Raw genomic sequence first — 27,009 nt, 5'->3', positions numbered from 1 at the left:
TTTCGAAGACTTAGTTACTGATCGATTGTACAAACGTACAGACAAAAAAAATAGAGGTTATCGCCAGCAAAAGGTGCTGAAACCGGGTAAATGGCAAGAAATGATTACCCACAGAATTTGGGATGCAACTCGCATTAAATGTGGTTTTAATTTCCAAAATCACTTTCTGTCTAGTGATGCGAAGTCTGGCTCCATAAACGGTACGTATTATTTCTTTATTATTACAACAAATTATGTTCACCTACCAATAGAAATACGGAAGTACCGAGATTGATATGCTAATATTTCGGAAAAAAATGTGTTGAATCATGTTATAATTATTATTGGAGCGATATAATTCCTACAGTAGAAACGTACCTATCTTCATTCCATCAGAATTGTTAAATTAGCAATCGAACGCCGCAGGCCAGAACCGAATGCGGACAATTAGTCTCTGAGGTACCTACGTGCACCGTGCGTCTTGTACATACATCTACTCGTCCACCAAAGTTTTTCCGACATATTTCGAGCTGCTAAACCGAAGTAGAAATAACTTGAGATTTCAGTGAGACTATAATTTTCCGAGTTGAATTAATTTAAGTAAATCCATGTAATTCAACTTAATTTTGTTCATTTAATTTTTTTTTTTAATTCAACCTAGTTTATTTCAATTCATGAATATCAATCTTTTCTCGATAATAATCTATTCTAATTCAAGTGAGTTTAAGAAAATTTTAAATTATTCTCTTGTATTTCCTGTTCATTTGCATTGTTTTTTACTTTCTTTCATTCAACTTAATTTCCTTAATTCATCTTAATTCACTTCAATTCAGGAGTTTTAATTTTTTCTCGATAATTCACTTCCATTTAAGTGAATTTGAAAGAATTTAAATTCATTCTTTTGTATTTCCTGTGATTCAAAATATGTATATTTGTTTTAATTCAACTCGACTTCTTATTTCAACTTATTTTTTTTTCTCTGTAAGGAGATAATTCAGTATGGTTTATTTGCTAGTAGATTTTTGTATTTTTTATTATTCTTGAGAAATATAAAAATCGATTGTGCTCCATTATCGTATTTCCGACATTAAAATTTGTTTCTACTGGATGAGAAATTTTCCCGTACAACGAAACCGAAAGTTTTTTCTCAAATTTATCAAAAGAAACATGAATTACGTAATCAAGTGTATTATCCATTGTATGTTTTGGAATCGTTTTCTTTGGATGTACAGGTATGTGCAATTGCGGAAGTAAACTTCGCTGTGTCATACGAGATGTCGATGAAAATGACAATAATATTTATTTCAATTGTACCGTGACAAAAGGGTTTGGTACGTGTGGTAAAAGGTACCTTCGAGCACCAATCAGAGAAGTAGTAGCCAAAGATTTGATGCACAAAGCCGTACACGTTTATCGGGCGGAAAAAGCAAACGACTTGATGTCAGAAGGGGATCCAGAACCACCGCACCTTTATTCGGCAACAGTTCTTGGTGTTGCAAAATATGAATATATCGCCAACAAATATTTGGATCGGGACCCATTGAAGGCAATTGCGGTTATGAAGGCTACTCATCTGAGGAATGTGGTCCACAACATCGGATACGACCCATTCCACGTTCATTACTGGACGAATTATCAAACGCAGAGCTTCAGAGCGAATTGTAATTGTTCCGTTGCAATTGATGCCACTGGAAGTATTATAAGAAAAATTGAGAAGCCGGAAAAAGCACACTGTAAACACATATTTTTATACCAGTGTGTAATTAACTGTGATGGAGAGCAGTTTTCAGTGTGTCAGATGATATCCGAGAGTCACCATACCAATGCGATTCAGTTCTGGCTTATGGAGTGGATCCGGTCTGGGGCTCCGATTCCTCGTGAGGTAGTAACAGATGCCAGTAGAGCTCTGTTAACTGCAGTAATACGTGCGTTTACAGCATGCAGCACAATTGAAAATTATGCCGATGCATGCAGATTTGATGAGCTGCCACCGTGTTACGTACGCATTGACGTCGCTCATTTTATAAAAACTTATTCCTCATTCCTAAAAGATATTCCTCAACGCATTAAAATCTTTTATCTCGCTGCAATCGGGAAGTTAGTAGTTGAACGAGATATCTGGGAAGCTCGAAGCATTGTGAAGAATATAATCCTGGTTTCGCGCTCTGAGACAGACGGTGGTTTACCTTGTGGACGGAGGTCGCAATGCGAGGAAGCAAAATCGGCTTTGAAAACATTGATCACTGAAGTGACTATAGATATTGGACAAGAGACTGTGCTTGGAAGATCGAATGAGACCAAAATGAGATTAAGTAATTTGGTCGAGGGTGTAACAGTCGAAGTGCGTAGATTTTTTTTTTTATCAAAATAATTACCGTCACGCAGAGTAGCTTCTTATTCACATTAAAAATTTAATTAGCTTTAATTTTACTAATCACCGACATATGTGTTGGTTTAAAACTTATTCGTACAATTCCATTAATTTTCCACGTTTTGTTGGTTCATAGTGCAATGATTTTTATCATGACGCTGCTGCTGTAGATGAAATTGTCATGAGTGATAACTCGGCGAACAGCTATTGGTTTACGTGGGCGGCAGAAATTGAAGTGGAAGTGAATGACGCTCTAAAAGAGGTTGGTGATCGTGAAAATGCTCACTATCTTCCGCGATTAGCAGACCGTCTTTTGAAAGACGTTAAATTGATCCCGCTCTGGTCAAACATTTTTCGTGATAAGTTTGGCTACGGCCGTGTACCGGCTTCCAGTGCTGCAGTAGAGGGAGAGTTTAATAAAATCAAGACCCACCTCTTAAAATATTGTGCAACGCCAATGCGGGCAGATGTCTTTTTGCAGAAGCACGTAGACTATATAAATGGCCGTATTAAGATAGCTAGTTCTAAATTAGCTCGTAAAGATGATTCGTCAGTACCTAGACATCAAATAGAGGACATAATCAGGGACGAAGAAACACAATCCAAAATATATTCCGATCAATGTCGTGAGTTTTTAATTACATTTTTAATTTAACTACACGGTCGACTAGTTAGTTCTGTGATTAACGTATGTTTCAAAAAATTCAATCAAATTCAATCCGTTTGTTGGAATATATTAATATTGTGAGTTTAATAACATTAGAATGATAAATTCAATTGAATTTCCTCCAAATATATGTATAAATCACAAAGATAGTTTAAACAAATTCAATTACCCAATGCAAGAGTAATCCGTAATTTTTTTTAATTTGCCGTCATAAACGTTATTCCTCATTGAAATCATTGACACATTACAAAAGTGAGTTGAAATTGAAGTTTTTTCAAGTATACTGCAGAAACGTCATTGGTGATTGGGTTATTTTTAATGACAAATCATAAAAGTAATGAGTAATTTTATTTTTTTAATTAAAATTTTTTCAACATCGATTCAGGCGTGAAGGAGAAATCTAACAAAATTGAGGATATACCATCGACAGCGTCTAAGGCTTTAGAAAAAACAAATAGTCCCGATGTTGTTGAAATAGATTCATGTCCTGCATGTACCACTCATGGAAAGCCATCAGGTGCACACTTCTGTGTCATATGCGAAACACCAGTACATGCTCTACGCCAATGTTCTATCCCTGTGGAAAACAGCGAAGAAGGATATGGACAACGTCGACTTTGCGTTGCCTGCAGCCGTACGCGAAGCGTGCCGCAAATACTTGCAACACGTGAGGTAGAAGATTGGCGGGGCCATGGTAAAGCATCGGAAATGAAGTCACGAAAGGCGCGATATTTGGGCATGAGAGCAGATGAAGTCAGGGACAAGTTGTTGTTCGAAAAACACATCACGTTACCAATTATGAAAAACGGCAATTCAGGCACGCTACAGTCAGTTAAAATCGGAAACGAAAACATATGCCTCTATAATACGTGTGCTTTCGATAGTCTCCTCCAAATAATGTTGTCTGCGATCTGTGATTGGCCATTGTTGAGAGAAGCAGTAAGTAAAACATAGCTTTTTGTTCTGGTGATAATTTCGCTCACAATCAGTTAAAGTTCCCTGAATTTTTCATGACTTTTCCCGTCGACAAATTTAGAAGTCCCTGACCTTTTTTCACGAAACTTCGGTAATGTTGGGCAGCTGTTACGACTAAAACCTCCCGAAATTGTGCACCTTTGATATATGAATTTCAATTCAAAATCACATTGTATTGCTTCGATCTACACAAATAATCACAAACTGTAAAATGCCATTTCCGAAAGTTATATTTGCTAAATTTACGAAGCATAGTTGACGTTTGAAAACACATTTAAAAAAAAAAAATACGTCTTTCCCTGACTTTTTCCGATAGACAAAATTCCCTAACCATTCTCAGTTTGCCCAGTTTTGTCGGTCGGTCGGCACCCTGTGTTATAAAGTGTAAATAGTTATACGCGGTTGAACCAAGAAAGAGAAAAGGCAATGAATCACTATCACTAAATATTTGCAACGAAAAAAAAGTCTGAGGGAAAATGCCTCATTGGCTGAATATATTGGGTATCTAGTTTCACGAAAATTTTTATACGCAATTCTCGATATTTCGTTGTTTAAACATAATGTGTAACGGTTATCACAGATGACAGAATCGAAGGAAGGGAACCCTTTCATCAAGATGTGCTTCGATATTTTTGACAAAGGGCTAAGAGCTTACTCTTACAAATCACGAGCCGCGATATTGCTTGATCTTTTTAAGAAGGACAGTGACGTCATACGCGGTGGATGCCGCCTAATTGACTGCGCCACAAATGTTGGTTACTTGGCTGGTGTACTATTTAGAAGTATACCCAGCTATAGAGAAAGGTCACAATGTGATCATGGATGCCCAACTCGGGAGAAAACGTTGCCCATTATAACAATTCAACGAGCAACTCTATGTAATGGAGAAGAATTTGAAAATGTTATTCTGGACCAGGTTGGGCTCACTGGTCAAAAGAGATGTGCTTTAAGATCATGCTCCGGATGGGAAACGACGGAAATATTGGCATTAGGTGAAATTTTGCATACATAATTACCTACTTTAAACAAGTCATCGAGACAAATTGATCTTGCGAATGTCGTAAAAATCTCGTTACGGCAAAGTAAAAAATGTTATTAGCAACTCAAGGAATGACGTAATACAATTTTATTTATTTATGGAGTTGAAGTTCGGAACATAAACGTATTCCAAGATAACGATACCAGTTTTAAAATTTTTATTTTGTGCCATTACAAAAAATATACGTTAGAGGAAAGAAAATGCTAATGAGTTTTGTCCAACTGTGGCCGGAAAATTTAGAATCTGTTATTGCTCTTTTCGATTATGCTTACTCTTCCTATACTTTCTTGTAACTATGACGATAATATGATCGTCTCAACAACAATTAGTGCCAAGGCCTTATTTAATTAGAAAAATACAATGAACCAAGCAAACTGATTTTGCGTTTCAATTGCCAGAAAACGCAGTGAGAAGTATAACTGACAACTCAAATCGCGCAGAATAGTTACTCATGTTATATTATTTTTTTGCGATTCCCACAATACCTAAACAGTTGTTGTAAGGATACCCATTCTAGAAGGTGGCCTGTTAGATTTCGACGTTGATGCATACATCTCCAAATATCAAAGTTTACGTATCGCAAACGGAACAATGGGCTGAACAGACCTATTCTATACGCAAATTTAAACAAAAAACAGTTCGATGCATTTTCATTTGCCGCAGCAATAAAAAAATTGCATGAATTCTACGAATTTACTATTTCGTAATATACTATTTCGTAATATACTATTACGTAGAATCCATCAGGGGCGGCGAAACCACTACGGTAGGTATGGAGAACTCCATACCTCGAAATTTAGTAGGCGTGGAATTCTACACCTCAGATATCAGCAGTTGCAAAAAATTTAATTGTGTTTCAATTACTTGAAAGTCAACGATGCTGCAAGATCGATGCAGAAGAGTAACTTTAAGTACATCGAAGTGAAATTAAAGTAGTTTATATAGGAAAGATTGAAAAGTTTAACGGTGTAATTTCATACTAGTCCAAAATAACCTCTTCCTCGCCTCCCCTCGGCGCACACACACCTACACTCAGTTCCACACCTCAGAAATATAAGTTCCGCCGCTTCTCGAATCCATGGTATTTCTTTATTTCTGTGTGAAATAAAAATGTATTGGAATGATTTTTTCTTGAGAATTGCGTATACAATGGGACTGTTGGGCCATTTTTCGCGTTTGAGACACGTAGACTTGGATGTTGAGAGATGTACGGTACGAGAACGTCGAAATCGACTAGTGTACCCCCTTCACTTTGATTTTCTACTACTAGAAGGAATGATAGTGTGTTTTGCATTAAGAGTGTGAAGATTTACACCCGGGTGCAATCAGCCGCATAATAGTTCAGCGGAGCCGGCACGAGCGCTCGGCATGATCGCACAAGGTTGTAAATCGTCACGCTCGTAATGCAGACAATTTTTTTGCTCTAAGTACACGAAAAATGGGATTCAACGAACAGTGTTATACGTCATATTTTCAAAGGCCATGATGATTTTTTTCCTGAGGTTCAATTACTCTAACGTTTATAACTTCAACCTCGAAAAATAAATCGTTATTTCACGATGTAAGAATTGTCTGGTATCTATGAACACGTGATTAAACATTATTAATACTTATTTTAACCTGGTCTAATTTCGTATCTATGAATAATGTGCTTGATATACTGGTCTACATATTCTGAAATATGTTTTATGTTGTGGGATTTATGTTGATTGATTCAATCAATTTTTTCTGAACCATTCCAATATTGATGTTATACGTTATGTCCAATTGTAGGTGAGCTTGTGCTATTTGAAGTATTCGATTTCGAAAATGACGATTGGCCAATAAAGCTGGGCCAAATACCCAAACGGTTTCTAAACCCTGTACCATCTCGATCGGAGACTTACGAACTGGTGGGTCTTGTTCACTACAAGGGCCCAGCAATCCGAACGCGCACATCCGATGACGGAGAGAATAGCAGGCTCTTAGGCCATTACACGGCGGTTTCAAGACGTCGAGGAGAATGTTGGGTGGAATACGACGATACCCGTGAAAGGGATCTCCGATTGAAAGACATTTTTAGTGCTAATCCAAAAATTTTAGTTTTTGTGCGACAAAGTAATAAATAAAACCCGTGTTGCAGATAAAAAAAAAATTTCTTGTTTAGATCTTCACGCATTTGATCATTCAGGGCATCTCAGAGTGCTAGTAAAATGGGCAAATTGTTTTGAACACATTTTCTGGATACAATATCTTTCCTTTCCTGATAAATTCGTTATGAACAATTGAATGTGATAGTGTAAGCAACCGTGCCCGTGTAATAAGTAACAGTAGTTCTAAAAATTAACAGGAGCACTATGAACATACAAGCGTGAAATCCTAATTTTATAGATCAGCATGCTACTTGAACCACATACTTGTCGTGATTTTGCGATGAATTACAGATTCTTCTACAAAAAAAAATCGGTGATACGGTAAATCGAGAGCAACTAATTCGCGGATCTGAAATCAATTTTTAACGAATTTTTACATCCGCGCGTTCCGTCATTTCTGTGTAGCGTCGTTGGCATGGGGTGAGTTTCGGGTGTTGGGGGTTGAGCAACAAAATCGGTGATACGGTACATCGAGAGCAACTAATTCGCGGATCTGAAATCAATTTTTAACGAATTTTTATATCCGCGCGTTCCGTCATTTCTGTGTAGCGTCGTTGGCATGGGGTGAGTTTCGGGTGTTGGGGGTTGAGCAACAAAATCGGTGATACGGTACATCGAGAGCAACTAATTCGCGGATCTGAAATCAATTTTTAACGAATTTTTATATCCGCGCGTTCCGTCATTTCTGTGTAGCGTCGTTGGCATGGGGGTGAGTTTCGGGTGTTGGGGGTTGAGCAACAAAATCGGTGATACGGTAAATCGAGAGCAACTAATTCGCGGATCTGAAATCAATTTTTAACGAATTTTTACATCCGCGCGTTCCGTCATTTCTGTGTAGCGTCGTTGGCATGGGGTGAGTTTCGGGTGTTGGGGGTTGAGCAACAAAATCGGTGATACGGTACATCGAGAGCAACTAATTCGCGGATCTGAAATCAATTTTTAACGAATTTTTATATCCGCGCGTTCCGTCATTTCTGTGTAGCGTCGTTGGCATGGGGTGAGTTTCGGGTGTTGGGGGTTGAGCAACAAAATCGGTGATACGGTACATCGAGAGCAACTAATTCGCGGATCTGAAATCAATTTTTAACGAATTTTTATATCCGCGCGTTCCGTCATTTCTGTGTAGCGTCGTTGGCATGGGGGTGAGTTTCGGGTGTTGGGGGTTGAGCAACAAAATCGGTGATACGGTACATCGAGAGCAACTAATTCGCGGATCTGAAATCAATTTTTAACGAATTTTTATATCCGCGCGTTCTGTCATTTCTGTGTAGCGTCGTTGGCATGGGGGTGAGTTTCGGGTGTTGGGGGTTGAGCAACAAAATCGGTGATACGGTACATCGAGAGCAACTAATTCGCGGATCTGAAATCAATTTTTAACGAATTTTTACATCCGTGCGTTCTGTCATTTCTGTGTAGCGTCGTTGGCATGGGGGTGAGTTTCGGGTGTTGGGGGTTGAGCAACAAAATCGGTGATACGGTACATCGAGAGCAACTAATTCGCGGATCTGAAATCAATTTTTAACGAATTTTTATATCCGCGCGTTCCGTCATTTCTGTGTAGCGTCGTTGGCATGGGGTGAGTTTCGGGTGTTGGGGGTTGAGCAACAAAATCGGTGATACGGTACATCGAGAGCAACTAATTCGCGGATCTGAAATCAATTTTTAACGAATTTTTATATCCGCGCGTTCCGTCATTTCTGTGTAGCGTCGTTGGCATGGGGGTGAGTTTCGGGTGTTGGGGGTTGAGCAACAAAATCGGTGATACGGTACATCGAGAGCAACTAATTCGCGGATCTGAAATCAATTTTTAACGAATTTTTATATCCGCGCGTTCTGTCATTTCTGTGTAGCGTCGTTGGCATGGGGGTGAGTTTCGGGTGTTGGGGGTTGAGCAACAAAATCGGTGATACGGTACATCGAGAGCAACTAATTCGCGGATCTGAAATCAATTTTTAACGAATTTTTATATCCGCGCGTTCCGTCATTTCTGTGTAGCGTCGTTGGCATGGGGTGAGTTTCGGGTGTTGGGGGTTGAGCAACAAAATCGGTGATACGGTACATCGAGAGCAACTAATTCGCGGATCTGAAATCAATTTTTAACGAATTTTTATATCCGCGCGTTCCGTCATTTCTGTGTAGCGTCGTTGGCATGGGGGTGAGTTTCGGGTGTTGGGGGTTGAGCAACAAAATCGGTGATACGGTACATCGAGAGCAACTAATTCGCGGATCTGAAATCAATTTTTAACGAATTTTTATATCCGCGCGTTCTGTCATTTCTGTGTAGCGTCGTTGGCATGGGGGTGAGTTTCGGGTGTTGGGGGTTGAGCAACAAAATCGGTGATACGGTACATCGAGAGCAACTAATTCGCGGATCTGAAATCAATTTTTAACGAATTTTTATATCCGCGCGTTCCGTCATTTCTGTGTAGCGTCGTTGGCATGGGGTGAGTTTCGGGTGTTGGGGGTTGAGCAACAAAATCGGTGATACGGTACATCGAGAGCAACTAATTCGCGGATCTGAAATCAATTTTTAACGAATTTTTATATCCGCGCGTTCCGTCATTTCTGTGTAGCGTCGTTGGCATGGGGGTGAGTTTCGGGTGTTGGGGGTTGAGCAACAAAATCGGTGATACGGTACATCGAGAGCAACTAATTCGCGGATCTGAAATCAATTTTTAACGAATTTTTATATCCGCGCGTTCTGTCATTTCTGTGTAGCGTCGTTGGCATGGGGGTGAGTTTCGGGTGTTGGGGGTTGAGCAACAAAATCGGTGATACGGTACATCGAGAGCAACTAATTCGCGGATCTGAAATCAATTTTTAACGAATTTTTACATCCGTGCGTTCTGTCATTTCTGTGTAGCGTCGTTGGCATGGGGGTGAGTTTCGGGTGTTGGGGGTTGAGCAACAAAATCGGTGATACGGTACATCGAGAGCAACTAATTCGCGGATCTGAAATCAATTTTTAACGAATTTTTATATCCGCGCGTTCCGTCATTTCTGTGTAGCGTCGTTGGCATGGGGTGAGTTTCGGGTGTTGGGGGTTGAGCAACAAAATCGGTGATACGGTACATCGAGAGCAACTAATTCGCGGATCTGAAATCAATTTTTAACGAATTTTTATATCCGCGCGTTCCGTCATTTCTGTGTAGCGTCGTTGGCATGGGGGTGAGTTTCGGGTGTTGGGGGTTGAGCAACAAAATCGGTGATACGGTACATCGAGAGCAACTAATTCGCGGATCTGAAATCAATTTTTAACGAATTTTTATATCCGCGCGTTCCGTCATTTCTGTGTAGCGTCGTTGGCATGGGGTGAGTTTCGGGTGTTGGGGGTTGAGCAACAAAATCGGTGATACGGTACATCGAGAGCAACTAATTCGCGGATCTGAAATCAATTTTTAACGAATTTTTATATCCGCGCGTTCCGTCATTTCTGTGTAGCGTCGTTGGCATGGGGGTGAGTTTCGGGTGTTGGGGGTTGAGCAACAAAATCGGTGATACGGTACATCGAGAGCAACTAATTCGCGGATCTGAAATCAATTTTTAACGAATTTTTATATCCGCGCGTTCTGTCATTTCTGTGTAGCGTCGTTGGCATGGGGGTGAGTTTCGGGTGTTGGGGGTTGAGCAACAAAATCGGTGATACGGTACATCGAGAGCAACTAATTCGCGGATCTGAAATCAATTTTTAACGAATTTTTATATCCGCGCGTTCCGTCATTTCTGTGTAGCGTCGTTGGCATGGGGTGAGTTTCGGGTGTTGGGGGTTGAGCAACAAAATCGGTGATACGGTACATCGAGAGCAACTAATTCGCGGATCTGAAATCAATTTTTAACGAATTTTTATATCCGCGCGTTCCGTCATTTCTGTGTAGCGTCGTTGGCATGGGGGTGAGTTTCGGGTGTTGGGGGTTGAGCAACAAAATCGGTGATACGGTACATCGAGAGCAACTAATTCGCGGATCTGAAATCAATTTTTAACGAATTTTTATATCCGCGCGTTCTGTCATTTCTGTGTAGCGTCGTTGGCATGGGGGTGAGTTTCGGGTGTTGGGGGTTGAGCAACAAAATCGGTGATACGGTACATCGAGAGCAACTAATTCGCGGATCTGAAATCAATTTTTAACGAATTTTTACATCCGTGCGTTCTGTCATTTCTGTGTAGCGTCGTTGGCATGGGGGTGAGTTTCGGGTGTTGGGGGTTGAGCAACAAAATCGGTGATACGGTACATCGAGAGCAACTAATTCGCGGATCTGAAATCAATTTTTAACGAATTTTTATATCCGCGCGTTCCGTCATTTCTGTGTAGCGTCGTTGGCATGGGGTGAGTTTCGGGTGTTGGGGGTTGAGCAACAAAATCGGTGATACGGTACATCGAGAGCAACTAATTCGCGGATCTGAAATCAATTTTTAACGAATTTTTATATCCGCGCGTTCCGTCATTTCTGTGTAGCGTCGTTGGCATGGGGGTGAGTTTCGGGTGTTGGGGGTTGAGCAACAAAATCGGTGATACGGTACATCGAGAGCAACTAATTCGCGGATCTGAAATCAATTTTTAACGAATTTTTATATCCGCGCGTTCTGTCATTTCTGTGTAGCGTCGTTGGCATGGGGGTGAGTTTCGGGTGTTGGGGGTTGAGCAACAAAATCGGTGATACGGTACATCGAGAGCAACTAATTCGCGGATCTGAAATCAATTTTTAACGAATTTTTATATCCGCGCGTTCCGTCATTTCTGTGTAGCGTCGTTGGCATGGGGTGAGTTTCGGGTGTTGGGGGTTGAGCAACAAAATCGGTGATACGGTACATCGAGAGCAACTAATTCGCGGATCTGAAATCAATTTTTAACGAATTTTTATATCCGCGCGTTCCGTCATTTCTGTGTAGCGTCGTTGGCATGGGGGTGAGTTTCGGGTGTTGGGGGTTGAGCAACAAAATCGGTGATACGGTACATCGAGAGCAACTAATTCGCGGATCTGAAATCAATTTTTAACGAATTTTTATATCCGCGCGTTCTGTCATTTCTGTGTAGCGTCGTTGGCATGGGGGTGAGTTTCGGGTGTTGGGGGTTGAGCAACAAAATCGGTGATACGGTACATCGAGAGCAACTAATTCGCGGATCTGAAATCAATTTTTAACGAATTTTTATATCCGCGCGTTCTGTCATTTCTGTGTAGCGTCGTTGGCATGGGGTGAGTTTCGGGTGTTGGGGGTTGAGCAACAAAATCGGTGATACGGTACATCGAGAGCAACTAATTCGCGGATCTGAAATCAATTTTTAACGAATTTTTACATCCGCGCGTTCCGTCATTTCTGTGTAGCGTCGTTGGCATGGGGGTGAGTTTCGGGTGTTGGGGGTTGAGCAACAAAATCGGTGATACGGTACATCGAGAGCAACTAATTCGCGGATCTGAAATCAATTTTTAACGAATTTTTACATCCGTGCGTTCTGTCATTTCTGTGTAGCGTCGTTGGCATGGGGGTGAGTTTCGGGTGTTGGGGGTTGAGCAACAAAATCGGTGATACGGTACATCGAGAGCAACTAATTCGCGGATCTGAAATCAATTTTTAACGAATTTTTATATCCGCGCGTTCCGTCATTTCTGTGTAGCGTCGTTGGCATGGGGTGAGTTTCGGGTGTTGGGGGTTGAGCAACAAAATCGGTGATACGGTACATCGAGAGCAACTAATTCGCGGATCTGAAATCAATTTTTAACGAATTTTTATATCCGCGCGTTCCGTCATTTCTGTGTAGCGTCGTTGGCATGGGGTGAGTTTCGGGTGTTGGGGGTTGAGCAACAAAATCGGTGATACGACAAATTCACGTGATTCAGTGATTTATTAGTTGAAAACAAAATGTACAGTACATTCAATTACATTTCAAGCGTATTGTTTGTACGTGACGACTTGGGGGTGGTTTCCGGAGCAGGGGTTGATTCTTTCAGTTTGAAATGAGTCTATTGTTTGAGCAACTAATTAGCAACCAATTCTCATAATTTTTTCGTTAATATTTCGTCATCCGTTTGCCTGGCTTTGCCAACTTTTTTTAAACTTGACATCGCCCTTAATTTCGGCGAAATCACTGGAGCAACAAAATCAAAATTTGGGGAACAAATTAGCAACTAAAGAGCACTAAATACCCATATAGGTCATTTTCGATTTTGATGAAGTGGTTATTCCAGCTTAAGAGACGTGATCTCTTGTCATCTCAACAACGTTACTACCATTACTAACGTTAACTTTAAGCTATGACAGTTCAACGGGATAACGGTGTTGAAAATCACTGTTAGTATGCACGTGATTGATGACGGTACAATTCGATTTTACCTCACGTTTCTTTGACATTTTTAGTATTTTTTTTTTTTTATTTGTTTTTAATTACTCATTAGTAAATTTGTCTTTTATTTTTGTATTGTTTTCACATTTTATTTATAATTATATAAAGTAAACCTAACAACGGGTCTGAGTTGTCTGTGAAAACTTTGACCAAACGGAAAAAATATTAAATAATCAATCAGTATTCAATCACGCGCTGTAATTATTTTTCAAAACTGTTTGTGACCAACTCAGAATTGGAATAATTTAAACATCGTTGAAGTTTACTGATCACGAAAAATTATTTTAGATTATATTATAGAACGGAACAAATAGAAATTCTGCGTCATTATTACCTGGTAGACTGTGAAAGCTTCCCTCAGTCTTTCGAATGAAAATTATTTCGATTCTTCGAGAGTATAATTGTTTAGAAGAATGACGTATTGCGGTGTGAACTGAACAAATTGATGCGATAAACTCATGTTACCTACAATATTATAATTTTTTACCGAATATTTGAACAAAATCAATACTAATTGTACAATTTAACTTCAGTTCACGGTTTTAGCACTCTTCTTCACTGTGATAATATCCAGCAGCAGCTAATCCTAATTGTTTTAGTTTAATCTTTAGTTGTAATATTAGTCGAGGAAATAAAGCACTAAAAACGGCCCAACTGTCGATTTTTTGAGCAGTAAGACGGATTTTAATGCGGTTTTTTGCATTCGCTTCGTGAGAGCGCCTACAAACTTTGTGAACTAAATTGATTAATTAGTTTTTTTAAAATGCATTATGGCATTAATAATATGCATTTTGCAAGTGCACTTCCAAGAGACACTAAATAAAAAATTTGCTACTCGGGGGTTTTTGGGGTCGCTGAACACGAATATCGCCACGGCAACCGTCTCCGAGGTACCTGGTGCCCAGGGTGGACAGTATCAACGTCTTCTCTTAGAGTTTTGGCGGAAATTGTGATCGAATTTGTCGAAACTCGTTGCTTGGGGGTTTTTGGGGTCACTGAATACGAATATCGATACGGCAACCGTCTCCGAGGTTCGTGGTGCCCAGGGTGAACGTTTCAACGTCTTTTTCTGGAATTATCTTGAGTATTATCATTTTTACCTCAATTAAAGTATATTGTTCTTAATTCAATCACAAATTCGATCACAGTTTTCGTCAAAACTCTAGGAGAAGACGTTGATACTGTCCACCCTGGGCACCAGGTACCTCGGAGACGGTTGCCGTGGCGATATTCGTGTTCAGCGACCCCAAAAACCCCCGAGTAGCAAATTTTTTATTTAGTGTCTCTTGGAAGTGCACTTGCAAAATGCATATTATTAATGCCATAATGCATTTTAAAAAAACTAATTAATCAATTTAGTTCACAAAGTTTGTAGGCGCTCTTACGAAGCGAATGCAAAAAACCGCATTAAAATCCGTCTTACTGCTCAAAAAATCGACAGTTGGGCCGTTTTTAGTGCTTTATTTCCTCGACTATATCAGGCTTGCGGGCAGGTAATTTTATGATCTTGTACGGGTAATGTTTGAAATCTGATATATGAGGGCTTCTCCGTCAACTCGGCCACTTTTTTTCGACCATCTCAGATCTGCCTATATCTGAGATATATATTCGTACAATTCATCGGCGGAATACTGTCTATCTGGCAGTGAATAATTGTCTGGTTCGTATCAGAGATTTAACCCTTTCAGTCATAGTGCGACCGCTACGGTCCCACCTTTTGAAAAATCACCTCAGACCTCTAGCATTGAACCAAGGCCTCTGAAAATACGTATCTAGGGGTTTTTTGAGTCGCTGATCACGAATATGAGGTCAGATTTTGATAATTCAAAATGGTGGATCCGCTATAGTCGATCCGATTGGGCAATGTGACAATAAAAATTTCAATCACGTAAAATCTTACTTTATCAGGAATATTCCTTCAAATATACATTAGAAATAAATATTTCAGTTAATTTGAGATGAAATTTGAGATAATTAAGATCCGTGGTTCCTTATCATTATCATTGATATATATGTGCGTGCGTGCGTCATAATAGGGATATTGAAAAAAAAAAAACAAGTAGAAGAAAAAAACAATAAAAAAAACACGAAAAACAAAAGAAAAAACACAAAAAAATAGGAAAAAAAAAAACGTGGATCTAGATGCTCTCCACGTTCTCGTCGTTAATTCCGGGTAGGGCTAAGAGAAAGACACGAATATAGACAAAGAAAGATAAGATGGCATTTGCCATCTTGGATTTAGAAATTATGAAGTTATGACTTCAGATTCGTGATCAGCCATTCCAAAATCCTCCAAATGACTAAATTCAGGCCAGAATATTGAGCGGAAAGATGTAAGATATAAAACTTGACGTCCACTATATCGGACCCGCCGTTTTAAATTTTGAAAATCTAATGCCAGATTCGTAATCAGCGACCCCGAAAACCCCTGAGTACAAAGTTTCAGAAGAATTAATAAGTATTTAGAATTTCACGTCCGCCATATTGGATCCGCCATTTTGAATTTTAAAAATCCAATGCCGGATTCGTAATCAGCGACCCCGAAAACCCCCGAGTACCAATTTTCATCGAAATCGGTGCAGATGAAAAATGCATGACTAAAAGGGTTAAAGTCGATTGAGAACCAAAGCCATTCCCCATGACGAACTTGGAAACTCTCCAAGCTGAACGATTTTACCGAAAAATTGTAGCTTGTTCATTTCTGTACAATTATTATTAGCTGTTGATGTTTAATCAACTAAAATCAGTTTCAGAAGGTTATCAACTTTACTCGTACGTTTCTGAAAAAACAATCATCGTAACGTAATTGAATCCGTATTTTTCTCGTTGATTTGCAAAATCGATGTTTTTGGATATTCTAATAAAGTATGGAATTATGGAAAAATGTTTGAAAATCGACTCCGTACTAAACTTTCATCTTCAAAACCTCACTTTGTCCAGAGCAGGTAATTTGACTGGAGTCTACATGACAATGAGTCAGTTTGTAAAGTCAGCGATATACATATAATTCCTAACAGGAATGTGCTGAGAAATTCATTGTACAACTTACAACTAATTGGGGTAATCGGTAATAATAGCTATTATAAAACAAGAGACGAACAGCTTCGGATGAGCTGAGTAATAAATGTATTTAACTGTAACTTTTAACGAAGTTGAAACTATATCGTTTATATTTATACTCTACACCATTTTACAAACTTTCAAATTAATATACTATATATATATATATAATATGTATAATAATTTCAACAATAGTGCGTTTTTCGTATTTTAAATGACTAAATAAAATGTGATCAAAAATTCCATCCGGCCAAATTTAGATTATCGTAGTATGTGTCCTGAAAAAAAAACTTGCGCTGCAAAAAAAAATTTAATTAACTAAAAAAGATGTTATCTAAAATTCCTTCCGGCAAAATTGAGATTATGGTAGTAATTAAAATTTTTTTACAGTGCAAGTTTTTTTTTCAGCACAAATGCTATCATAATCTAAATTTTGCTGAATGGAATTTTTGATCACATCTTCTTTTAGTCATATCAAAAACGAAAATCTCGATTATATAGAAATTTCACCCCTTCTTATTGTATTACATGAGTTCCCTGTCTCTGTCGGCATCGCAGTTTCATTATCACATAATAGTGTTTTTTTTAAATCCAGATTCTTTCTAGCGTCATGAAAAAAATACTAGACTTCAAGAAGGTGCGTGTATAACGGTAAGCTTTATTGTTTACAGAGGATGGTTCACTCAATTCTGCCACCCCGGGTAATTGGTTATTATTGATTATACAGAAAAACGTCATTTTGAAAAGTTGTTTCATGTGAAGGAAAGGAATAAGTTTTTCAAGCGAATGTCATTCGAAGGTCATATCTTCTCAGATTTCGGTGATGGAAATATTTTTTAGAAGGGACTACCTATTTTCTTGCTCACTAAGAAAAAGCTGTCATCGAAAGAAGTTAAAACATGTGTTCACAGCGTGACCTTCGAATGACCTTGGCCCTTGAAATCTATGACTAAATGACGAAGGTAGAAATTGAAAGGGAATAAATTGCAGCGGAAAAGCCGGTAATTTTCTTCACTTTATTTATTTTCACGTGTGCTCAAAATGTTTTACATCAACCGAATGCACGTATCCACAGGCGCGATGAAGGAATCGCCAATATCGCCGAAATCTGAGAAAATATGACCTTCGGATGACATACGCTTATCTTCTACCTTCACATGCAACATCTTTTCCAAACAACATTTTTCTATACAATCAATAACAACGAAATTATTCGAGGTGGCTGGCAGAGTTAAACGGACCACCCTGTATACACCATTACAGAATGCAATTTTCATTAACTAATCTCGACTGTAGAAAATAAGAAAAGAAAATTTTCAAATATTCAATAACTATTCGGCTTAGCTCCACAGAGATAATAGTACTACATATGAATCTACCTACAACATTATTAATAGGTGTAGCGGTAATTTGAATCTTGAGTACAAGATTGGTCCCCGCATCATACTCACTGCTGCGCAGTAAAATGCTCATTATATGCTAAGCTCTTGTAGGAACAGCATTAAAGCATTGGTTCCTCCTCGCCTGTAAAGACACAGTGACATCTGTTGGATTCCAGGTCAACCGTCGTCTCGTACCGAACTTTTTTGTTCGACATATCTATAGGGTCATTTATCGAATACCGGCCACCCGACCCTTGAGCGAGAGAGCGAGAGAGCGAGAGAGAGTCGCGCGCATGCGGACTTCAGGCGAAACCGGCTACGTCAGTTTCGCTCGTGGCGAGTATGCAATAAACGAGCGTTTACGATTTTTTAAACTGCGTATCACGAGTAGCGATTTCGAGGGCTGCAAGCAATTAATTAAACCAGCCACCCCGGAATGAACGACATGGGGAGTGATGTCATAGGAACAAAGGCTGATTATCGTCTGTACGTAAGTTAGGGAGGGTAATTCGGAATCTGCAAGCCATGTGTTGAGAGTACCTGGGAATTAGTAGATACGTTAACTGGCCGAGTTCCAACACCGTGTCTCCAACTAGCCAGTGATTACTAGTTACGTGACGCGCTAGGCTTTGAATTCTTCAACGGCTAAAAGAGTATGTTCGAAATCACAGAAACCCCCCCCCCCCCCCCGGGGAATACGAAAGTATCGTGAAACGATATTACTATAAATACGGCTTATAAATATTATTATGAAATAATTCTTATATTATTGTTATTACCATTACATATGGTTTTGAAATTTGTTACACCGTTTCTGTTCTACCTTCTAGTATTCTTTACCAATTCTATTTATCGTACCTCGCATTAAATCACGTTCCAAGTGTTAATCGTAATTCGAATGTTTCATTCTTGAATGGCTGCACTGTGGTGCGAATATAAAAATCAGTTTCTACGTAATCTTTCTGTAACGGTGGTATAGCTCCAAAACTAACAGTACTATTTTGTTTGTAACATTTGACAGCTAATGTTCAAAAGAATCCCGAAAAACTTTGATCGGGAAGAAAATTAGTTTAATAAAACTTGTAAGTAACGATCGAAATATCCATGATTTTTGTTGTGAACATTACCGCTGCTGCACTTCAACTTTAAAACTGTGTGTACGTTGTCGTATTCTTACAATTATATTAATTTTATCACATCAACTCACAATATCTCTCAAATTTTTAACTCTTATTATAAGAGGAGTTATTACGGCAACTTCACACTCGGTGTGCAACACAGTTCTTGTAAACGTTTAAGTGGCACATGGCGCATCGTTTTAAAGCAATTAACAATTTCTTAGATACCGATTGTCCATGACGTTGAATTTCGTGAAATAAAAGTGAAACAGCAATTCGAAAAAGGCACTATTTTGCAACTGTAAAATGGCTTTGACGAAGTTAAGTGTAAAACATGAGTATGCTTCACCTGATTACATATTACTGCATTTCAGACAATACCAAAGTTGCAAAATAGCAATTTTTCTGAAGAATTCATTATTGCATTCAGATCAGTAATCTCAACCTCGAAACATGCGGTTGATTTTTTTTCTTACCTTGTTCGTAATCTACTTATGAGTCTATCCTTTGAAGACATGAGGATGAAGTTAGTAACACTACAGTAACGATGCATGTTTAGGAAAAGATGTTACCTCCTACGTTTAGGATTGTCAGAAATTTAGTAAACCAGGATGAACAAGTCGTGCTCGTATACTTCGAAAAGTCAACTCACCCAAAGTCATTCAGAAATTGCACAATAATGATGTTTTCTCCTGACGTTTCGATACGTTAACGTTACCAACTTCAGCCTTGTTAGAAAACATTAAAAAATTTCTGATTCATAAAACTGTAGCATGACTTTTAATATCGCATTTTTAATTCCAATGAATACAGTGATTTGAAGTTAATATTCTTTTCACTCACAATCCTAATAACATTCTGACACATTTTCTCCTAATCAAAAGGCAACTTTACACGTATAAACAGTTTCAAAACGTTCAAACCGAAATATAAAAAATGAACTTCTTCCGTCATACTAGCTCGTTCATGAAAAATTTTCACCTTGTGCAACTATGTTCTTTTTTATTATTAGAAATGGTTATCAAAAAAAAAATAGTGAAATATAAATTACTCAATCGAACATATTCTACAAAACAAAAATTATATGTGTAAGTTCATGTGTGGGTAAAATCGAATTTGAAATTTTATATGGTATCAGGAAGCATGAAAAAGTGAACTTGGGTTTAAATATTACACTGAACTATACCCGTTCACCTTCGCATTCACCATCCAAACTCAGTATTGGTGATAACCGAGGTGATAACTCAAGTTTTCGATCAAGCTTGATCGATTGAAACATACGAGTTTGAAAATCTTGATGTTAACGCAACGAAATATGAATAATAAAATTCAGTTAATGAATAAAATACTAGACAATAAATTGTGTGCATTTTTTTTCTTGACACCCTTGGCTCAAGTTTGTCACGTTATTATAGTGATGTATTTTTAGAATAACTCTGTATTTTGCGACTCTAGAATTACTTCAAGCCAAACGTTCTAATGTTCACTCAAATAAGGTAGTGAAGTCCAAGAATCAAAATTTTGTGAAGTACCTCAAACCCCCAATACTTTCGTAGAATTATGAAGATAAATCTGGACTGCATTTTTCTATTTCCAAAAAGTTCAACACGTTTGGCTGCTAACTCTGGCTGCTAGCTTCAACTTCAAATTAGTAAGCGTATTGATTGGCATTAAAAACGCGATATTAAAAGCCATGCTACAATTTTATGAATCAGAAATTTTTTAATATCATCTAACTAGACTGAAGTTGGTAACGTTAACACAACGAAACACCGGGGGAAAAAATCACTGTTGTGCAATTTCTGAATGACCTTCAGAGAGTTGACTTTTCAAAATGTATGAGTATGTTTTGTTTTACATGGTTTACTAAATTTCGGACAATTCTAAATGTGCCAAGTAATGATTTTTCCTAAACACGCATCGTTACTGTAACCGTTATTAACTTGATCGTCATTCGGTTATTCTAAACGTGCGAAATAAAAATTTTTGTTTCGACATTTTGTTACGTTAATATTACCAACTTCAGTAGCATTATCTTATTCACATTAGACTTCGTCGATACGTAAATGATTCTTACTGCGATTACCTCTAGATTCGGCGACAGAAAATTTCGTAGGTTCTTTAATCTGTGCGAGTTTGCATTTAAAATTTCCTAATAAATCGCTGTAGCAACACGACATTAAAAAAAAAATTTTGTGTCCTAGAAACAGTTTTTCAAAGATATTCCCCCCAAAAGTCTGAACATACATAGAGTTTAAAAATTCTTATCTTGCATAAGTTTTGTTTCTTCTCTTTACATATCTAAAATATCTTAGAATCGTTTGAAATGTATGTAAAAGCAAAGAAATGATTCAGGGATCATGTGCAAAAATAACAGTCGACGATTATGAATACAGAGCTATGTCTCTTACCTTTGAGCTGGGCAAGCTGGAGCAGTTCTACGTCTTGGGAGTTTCGGTATCGTGACGATCCCTGAGTCTTTTTCGACTTCTTTTTGAGGGAACGTTTGGCAAAGGGATCTATCCGGTCAACGAACGTTGCAGATGACATGTTTGGTGGTACGATGGAGGCACTGTGGGAGCTGGAGGCGGAGACGACGTTGGTATCACGCTCTAGCCTCTGCTGCCCTTTCGCTGTGTCAGACGTGGTTAAAGAAGGGTGGTGGGCCCGCGCCGACGAGACCACACCATTACGCGATCAAACAATCACTTTTAACACTCACAACTGCCCCACAACACAGCACAACAAACTGGAGTAACTTTGGAGCCAGCGCAAACTATGTTTCGATATTTATTTTCACTTGAGCTTAGAAAAATTCCGAATAATCTTATCCACTAGTATTTGATGCAATGGCAGCCAGGAATCGCACGACGAACCAAAGGGATAAAGCAGGTAAACAGAAAAGTTTCAAACGCGCAGAGGTGTGTTACGCCTGTACGTACACCTTGTGTGCCCGTGTCTGTAAGTGTGCGTGCGTGCGTGTGTTGTGTAGTATGTATGCGCGTAGTGTGTGTGCGAGTGCGCGCGCGTGTTTAAGAAGGTAGGCTCGAGGGAAAAGGAGGGGTGTGGAGAGTGGTAAGTGACGATGTGATGCGAAATTGGGTTACTGTAGATGCATGGGATAAAAAAAAAAAAAAAAAAAATGAGTAACCGAGCTTCGGCGGATGACGCGAAAGACGCGGATGCGTGATTGAAACTTGGAACTGAGTTGGAAGAGGGCGGGCGAAGGATATTGTCTAGGCGTTGTCAGACGCACGGAGCGCCGGGCCGAATGTTTCTGTCGAGTCGGTAGGCCGCCGTTTTTAGTCTGTTCGTCTCCACCTATCGTTCCTCGTTACTTTTGGTGGTAGCCTGGACTCGACGGCGACTCGACGAGAGAAGGTTTTTTGCTCGATTCTTTTCGCTCTTCTTTTTTCTTCAGCTATTCACTGGTTCAATCTCACTGATCGGACCCCGCAAGCGGTGGCGGCGGCGGCGGCGGCTGCGGCTCCTCCTTGTCGCGAGCGTCAAGGATTTTCACCAAGTTATTATCGCGGCCACCCCGACTGCCAGTCTCGAAATCTTCGCCTGGGGACAAATATTTAACTTTGAAGCAAGTGTATGCAGGTATCACGTATCACGCGCGCGTACGCACGCCACACACGCCACGCCACAATACGTATGAACCTACGTACGAGTGGAGGAATATGTAATCCGTGGGCGGCCTGGTTCTATCCACCGAGATTTTTCTACCGTCGGCACGGTTATTGAATATAACGAAAGGTAAAACGTTAGGTGCGGATGGCAGCTACGTGTACATTCTTCGTTCGTCCCCCAAGCACCGTTATGCTTTTTCAGCCACACTTGGCCTCCGAACTACACACGCTTATCGAGAAGAGGGGATCTCTTCGGTCTGGCAGGAAAATTTTCACACACAGACAAGGCGCCGAGGATTTGATCACGGTTTATATTTTTAATACAGGTTGAGTAGTTGGCGCAGGGCGGTGAAGGTGGCGTGGTTTCGGTTTATTCGCGAGTCGTATGATGTTCTTAAACGGGGTGGCAAGACCAAGACACACGGAGGCTCAAACAGCACTCAGCCGCCATCAGCTGCTCGTAGCGACAAACTTGTTTCATTTTCACACCAACCATCAGGCTCCAATACCTGCCGAGACGCGCTCCAACATTGTCCGGCTCACGCGTACACGACACTAAAATTTATGCATCGACCGCACGTAAAATTTTAAATTAAAAAGAAAAAAATTATTCCCACCGTTGCCCTTCACTTAATGAAAACCCGTCAAGAAGTGCCCCTGTGCCTGAAAATAGTAATGTGTCTTCGGGAATCATCGGGATACTGCCGGAGTCTCCCGATATTTAACGAACAATTACGAGCTCGATAGATCGCGCCACTTCGTGGCGAATCGTTGTTATTCTATACTGAAATATACTCTAATGACTGGAACGAGCACCGCGTATGCTTTTCCATAGAGCTGATCTTGCCGAGAGAGATAGCGACTAATAGCCTTAGATCATACCCCCCACCGCCCCATGCGGCAGCGTGACGCCATTTCGATCAGAAATCGAGTCGAGGGACAAGGACAGTATTGGCTGTACGCCAATCTGGCCACGGTGATACTCTTAATGGTTCCCTGTTCGCTTATACTCTAGAAGCCTGAGCACATAAAACAGCATAAGACGTAAGTAGAATACAGAAGCCACGGAGCATGCGCACTAGTAAAATCCAACGAATAATGCGCATGTGCGATGGCTTCTGTTTTTTGCTTAAGGATTATGGAAATTCAATCTCCGTAAAAATCCATAGACATAATCAGTGACGTAAAAGGAAGAAGGAGCGCTTAAAACACTAATCGTAACATTTTCAGTCGTTCGTTTCATTCCCGAAGTAAAAAACACGAAAATAGTTGTACTTTTCATTGATCAATCTAATGAAACTCTGCACCGATAGTGACTGATATAAAGACGCTTTGCCTTGCCTTTCCGTAGCACAGATGAGTACGCGCCGATGTTACACAGAACGATCATGCACAAAATTATGCTATACATGATTGACCTACACAAAATGATCCTACACAAAATTCATGCTGCGGAAAATTATTCCACATATAAATCATCCGACACAAAATTATCCTTCACGAAATTATAAACACCGAATATTATCCTGCACAAAATTATACAACACAATACTATTCTACACAAAATCATCCTGCCCAGAGTGAAAATCTGAAGAAAAAAAAATGTTTAATGAGTAAATGTCACACGTGTGGGCAATTAGAGCCAAAATGTTGCAGCTTTACAAAGCCCATGTCAATTAACTCAACGAACTGTATGGGTATAGAGATTTAAGCAATATGAATCATAACTTTGAATTTAAATCATAACTTTTTTCGAACATCGTACCATGTATGAAGCATTGATGGAAATGACAGTTTTCAGTCATCGTACGAAGTTAGTCCTTTAAAGTATTTTTTGTGTAGTACAATATTGTGTAGCATAAGTTTATGTAGGATAATATTGGGTTGCATGATTTTGAATAGGATTGGTCTGCGTAGCATCTTGGCGTACTAAATTGCTATAATGCTGTCGGGGTTTTCACTCGCTGCATTTAGTGCGCACCAGTGATATATTATACACTAACTATATCACGACGTTTTGCACTGGTTGCACACGGTACACACTGAGTGCAATTTCCCTAGTGTTAAACCAATAGTAGAAGCAGAATCCTAGTGAAATCGCACTCGATGCGCACAAAGTGCAGCCAGTGATTTTTTTATAGGCCGGCAAGTGAGGCTGTCGTCCCATGGTGCGGAATTTATTCCGTCTCCGCGAACCCGGAATCCAGTGACTTTTCAAGCCCCAATCAGAGGCGTTCCAGAAATTCCGTTCCGTGTGCTCTACCAGTATTTGCGAACTGTTAAACAAATCTTTGTATCTGTATAACGAACTACGGTCTATTTTATCAGGCCAGGTTCTATCAAAGCAAGTAATTCATAGAAAAGTCCGGGTGTCATCCGAAAATAATTCACGTATTTGTCGTTGTCAACTGACTCCATTTCGCTTATCAAGTTGTCACTTGCACTCTGCTGAAATCGCATTTCTGCAGTAAATATCGGGCGAACCCAAAGTTTACGTTTATCACGATCGATTTCTGACTCCAAAACATCGTAAATGCACATGAATCGTAACAACTTGTGGCGAAGCACTTCTCTCTGTCTCGGCGGTACTGCCTTCCATTTCATCCATACAGCCGCGATGGATACCAAGACAATATTACAATTCCTTTACCAAAAAAGAGATTAAACGCGAAGAACAAGCATTTAAACAACACATATGCTTGTGTGGGTAACACGAATCCGCTCTGCAGCATCGGGTATCCCATAACACGGAATGCACAGGCCGGAAGTTGCCGACACCTAATCACAGTAGCGCATTTCCAATTCAGGACCTAAAAGGAACGATCGCAATTCGCAGGCGATCGTTCCATGCGTGTCAATTCCGTATCATGGGACCGTAGGAAGAATGCATCCCGTAAATCAGTGGAGCCAGAACACCTCTGATTGGGGCTTGATAAGTCACTGGATTCCGGGTTCGTGGAGACGGTATAAATTCTGGACCATGGGACGGCAGCCCTTAGAGCATATATCACGGCACATGGAAACAAAAACAATTTCGAATACAGGTGATGAGAGAAATTAATGACATTGTAGTCAGGACGGCTAGGTGGTCTAGTGGAGTAAGTCTCCGGCAAAGCATCTCTAGATACCAGGTTCGATTCCTGGCTCCGTCGTTAATTTTTCAACTTACCTGAAAATTTTCGAAATTGCATTCTTTTTAGAACATATTGTGCGCTACACTGAAATGATACTGGAACGATCACTGCGATAGTGGGAGTTCTGGAGAAAGAGATAGACACTGGTCACTTTCCGTTTATGTCGCTTTTCTGACACAACAAGACATTAACTGATTTCATTAACCTATTTCGTTATATCCGACCAATTACATCACTTAGTGTCGATCTGTGTGAGAAAACTGATGTTAAAGGAAAGTACGCTTTCTCTGAAATAAACCTCCGCATAAAGAAGAGAATGAATATTAAACTATTTGTGATGAAATGAGTAGCTTTGTGTATTTTGTATAGACCGCTGTATCACTGCAAAAAGTTGATAAAGAATCAATTGATTCTTCCGATCACGAAAAAGCTTAGTTTATTTTCTACTTTATTCCTCCTCTTAAAATTCATATCACTTATGGAACTCAATAATCTTTATAATCTGATATTTCGTATCTTTGTAGGTAGCCTACAAACAGAAGACCGATTTGCCAAATATGGCTGAAATTAGTATGTAATTACCTCCAGATTCGGGGGTTTGAAAAAGCAAGGAATTTTTTTTTCGTCAGCTTCGAGCTGTTTCGAATATTCCAAAGTGCCAGAACAGCAGTATAGAAAACATTAGGAAAGGATATTCCAATCTTTCTCGTAGATGTATATTAATATTGTACTAATTGTTACTTAGCCAATCTTAATATTCGCTGGGAATGACACGAAACGAGGATAGTGATTGTCGAACTTGATGCCATGTTTTGTAATCACTACTACGAAAATATGGGGATTAATCATCTGAAAATAGTTCAAATGAATGTTTACAAAGGTTGATTTGTAATCAATGAGAACGCAATCTCCCAGCCAGATTGTAAGTTATTTCAATAGCCGCGGCTTGGATTCACGCGCGTTGACGCAGTTTGTATATCTTCAGTCAATGCTTCATTTATATTGCTCCGTGGTGCAACATCTGCTCTAATTATAAGAATGCCCTACAGGCTGGGATTTTATGGGCAGCATCAAAGTAATTCACTGAAAGTTACTAGCACATCCGGCGCAAGTTACGCCACTTGAAGTTCATTCTTCCGAACAACAGAGCAACAAACGCAAGACATTTTTTTATGAGCA

At 39.5% G+C, this 27,009-nt stretch overlaps 1 protein-coding gene across 2 annotated transcripts in view; it reads right to left on the bottom strand.

The window, feature by feature from the left end:
* LOC124180879 (serine/threonine-protein phosphatase 2A 56 kDa regulatory subunit epsilon isoform) overlaps nt 1–23,362 on the bottom strand; it is a 116,173-nt gene extending 92,811 nt beyond the window's left edge. The window contains exons 1-2 of one of the 2 annotated variants that reach the window (XM_046566788.1): nt 22,732–23,362; nt 21,473–22,628 (exon numbers count right to left, since the gene is read on the bottom strand). In XM_046566788.1, coding sequence (XP_046422744.1) covers nt 21,473–21,611 — 139 coding nt within the window. In that variant the 5' untranslated portion in view covers nt 21,612–22,628; nt 22,732–23,362. The remainder of the gene's footprint in view (nt 1–21,472; nt 22,629–22,731) is intronic. The other variant, XM_046566787.1, reaches the window with a different exon arrangement.
* Nucleotides 23,363–27,009: the final 3,647 nt, after the last annotated feature.

Source organism: Neodiprion fabricii, chromosome 4 (assembly GCF_021155785.1).
Source record: "Neodiprion fabricii isolate iyNeoFabr1 chromosome 4, iyNeoFabr1.1, whole genome shotgun sequence".
In the NCBI taxonomy this organism is placed as follows: domain Eukaryota; kingdom Metazoa; phylum Arthropoda; class Insecta; order Hymenoptera; family Diprionidae; genus Neodiprion; species Neodiprion fabricii.
Note: the sequence above shows the minus strand (reverse complement) of the source record. Positions and strands in the feature narration are given on the sequence as shown.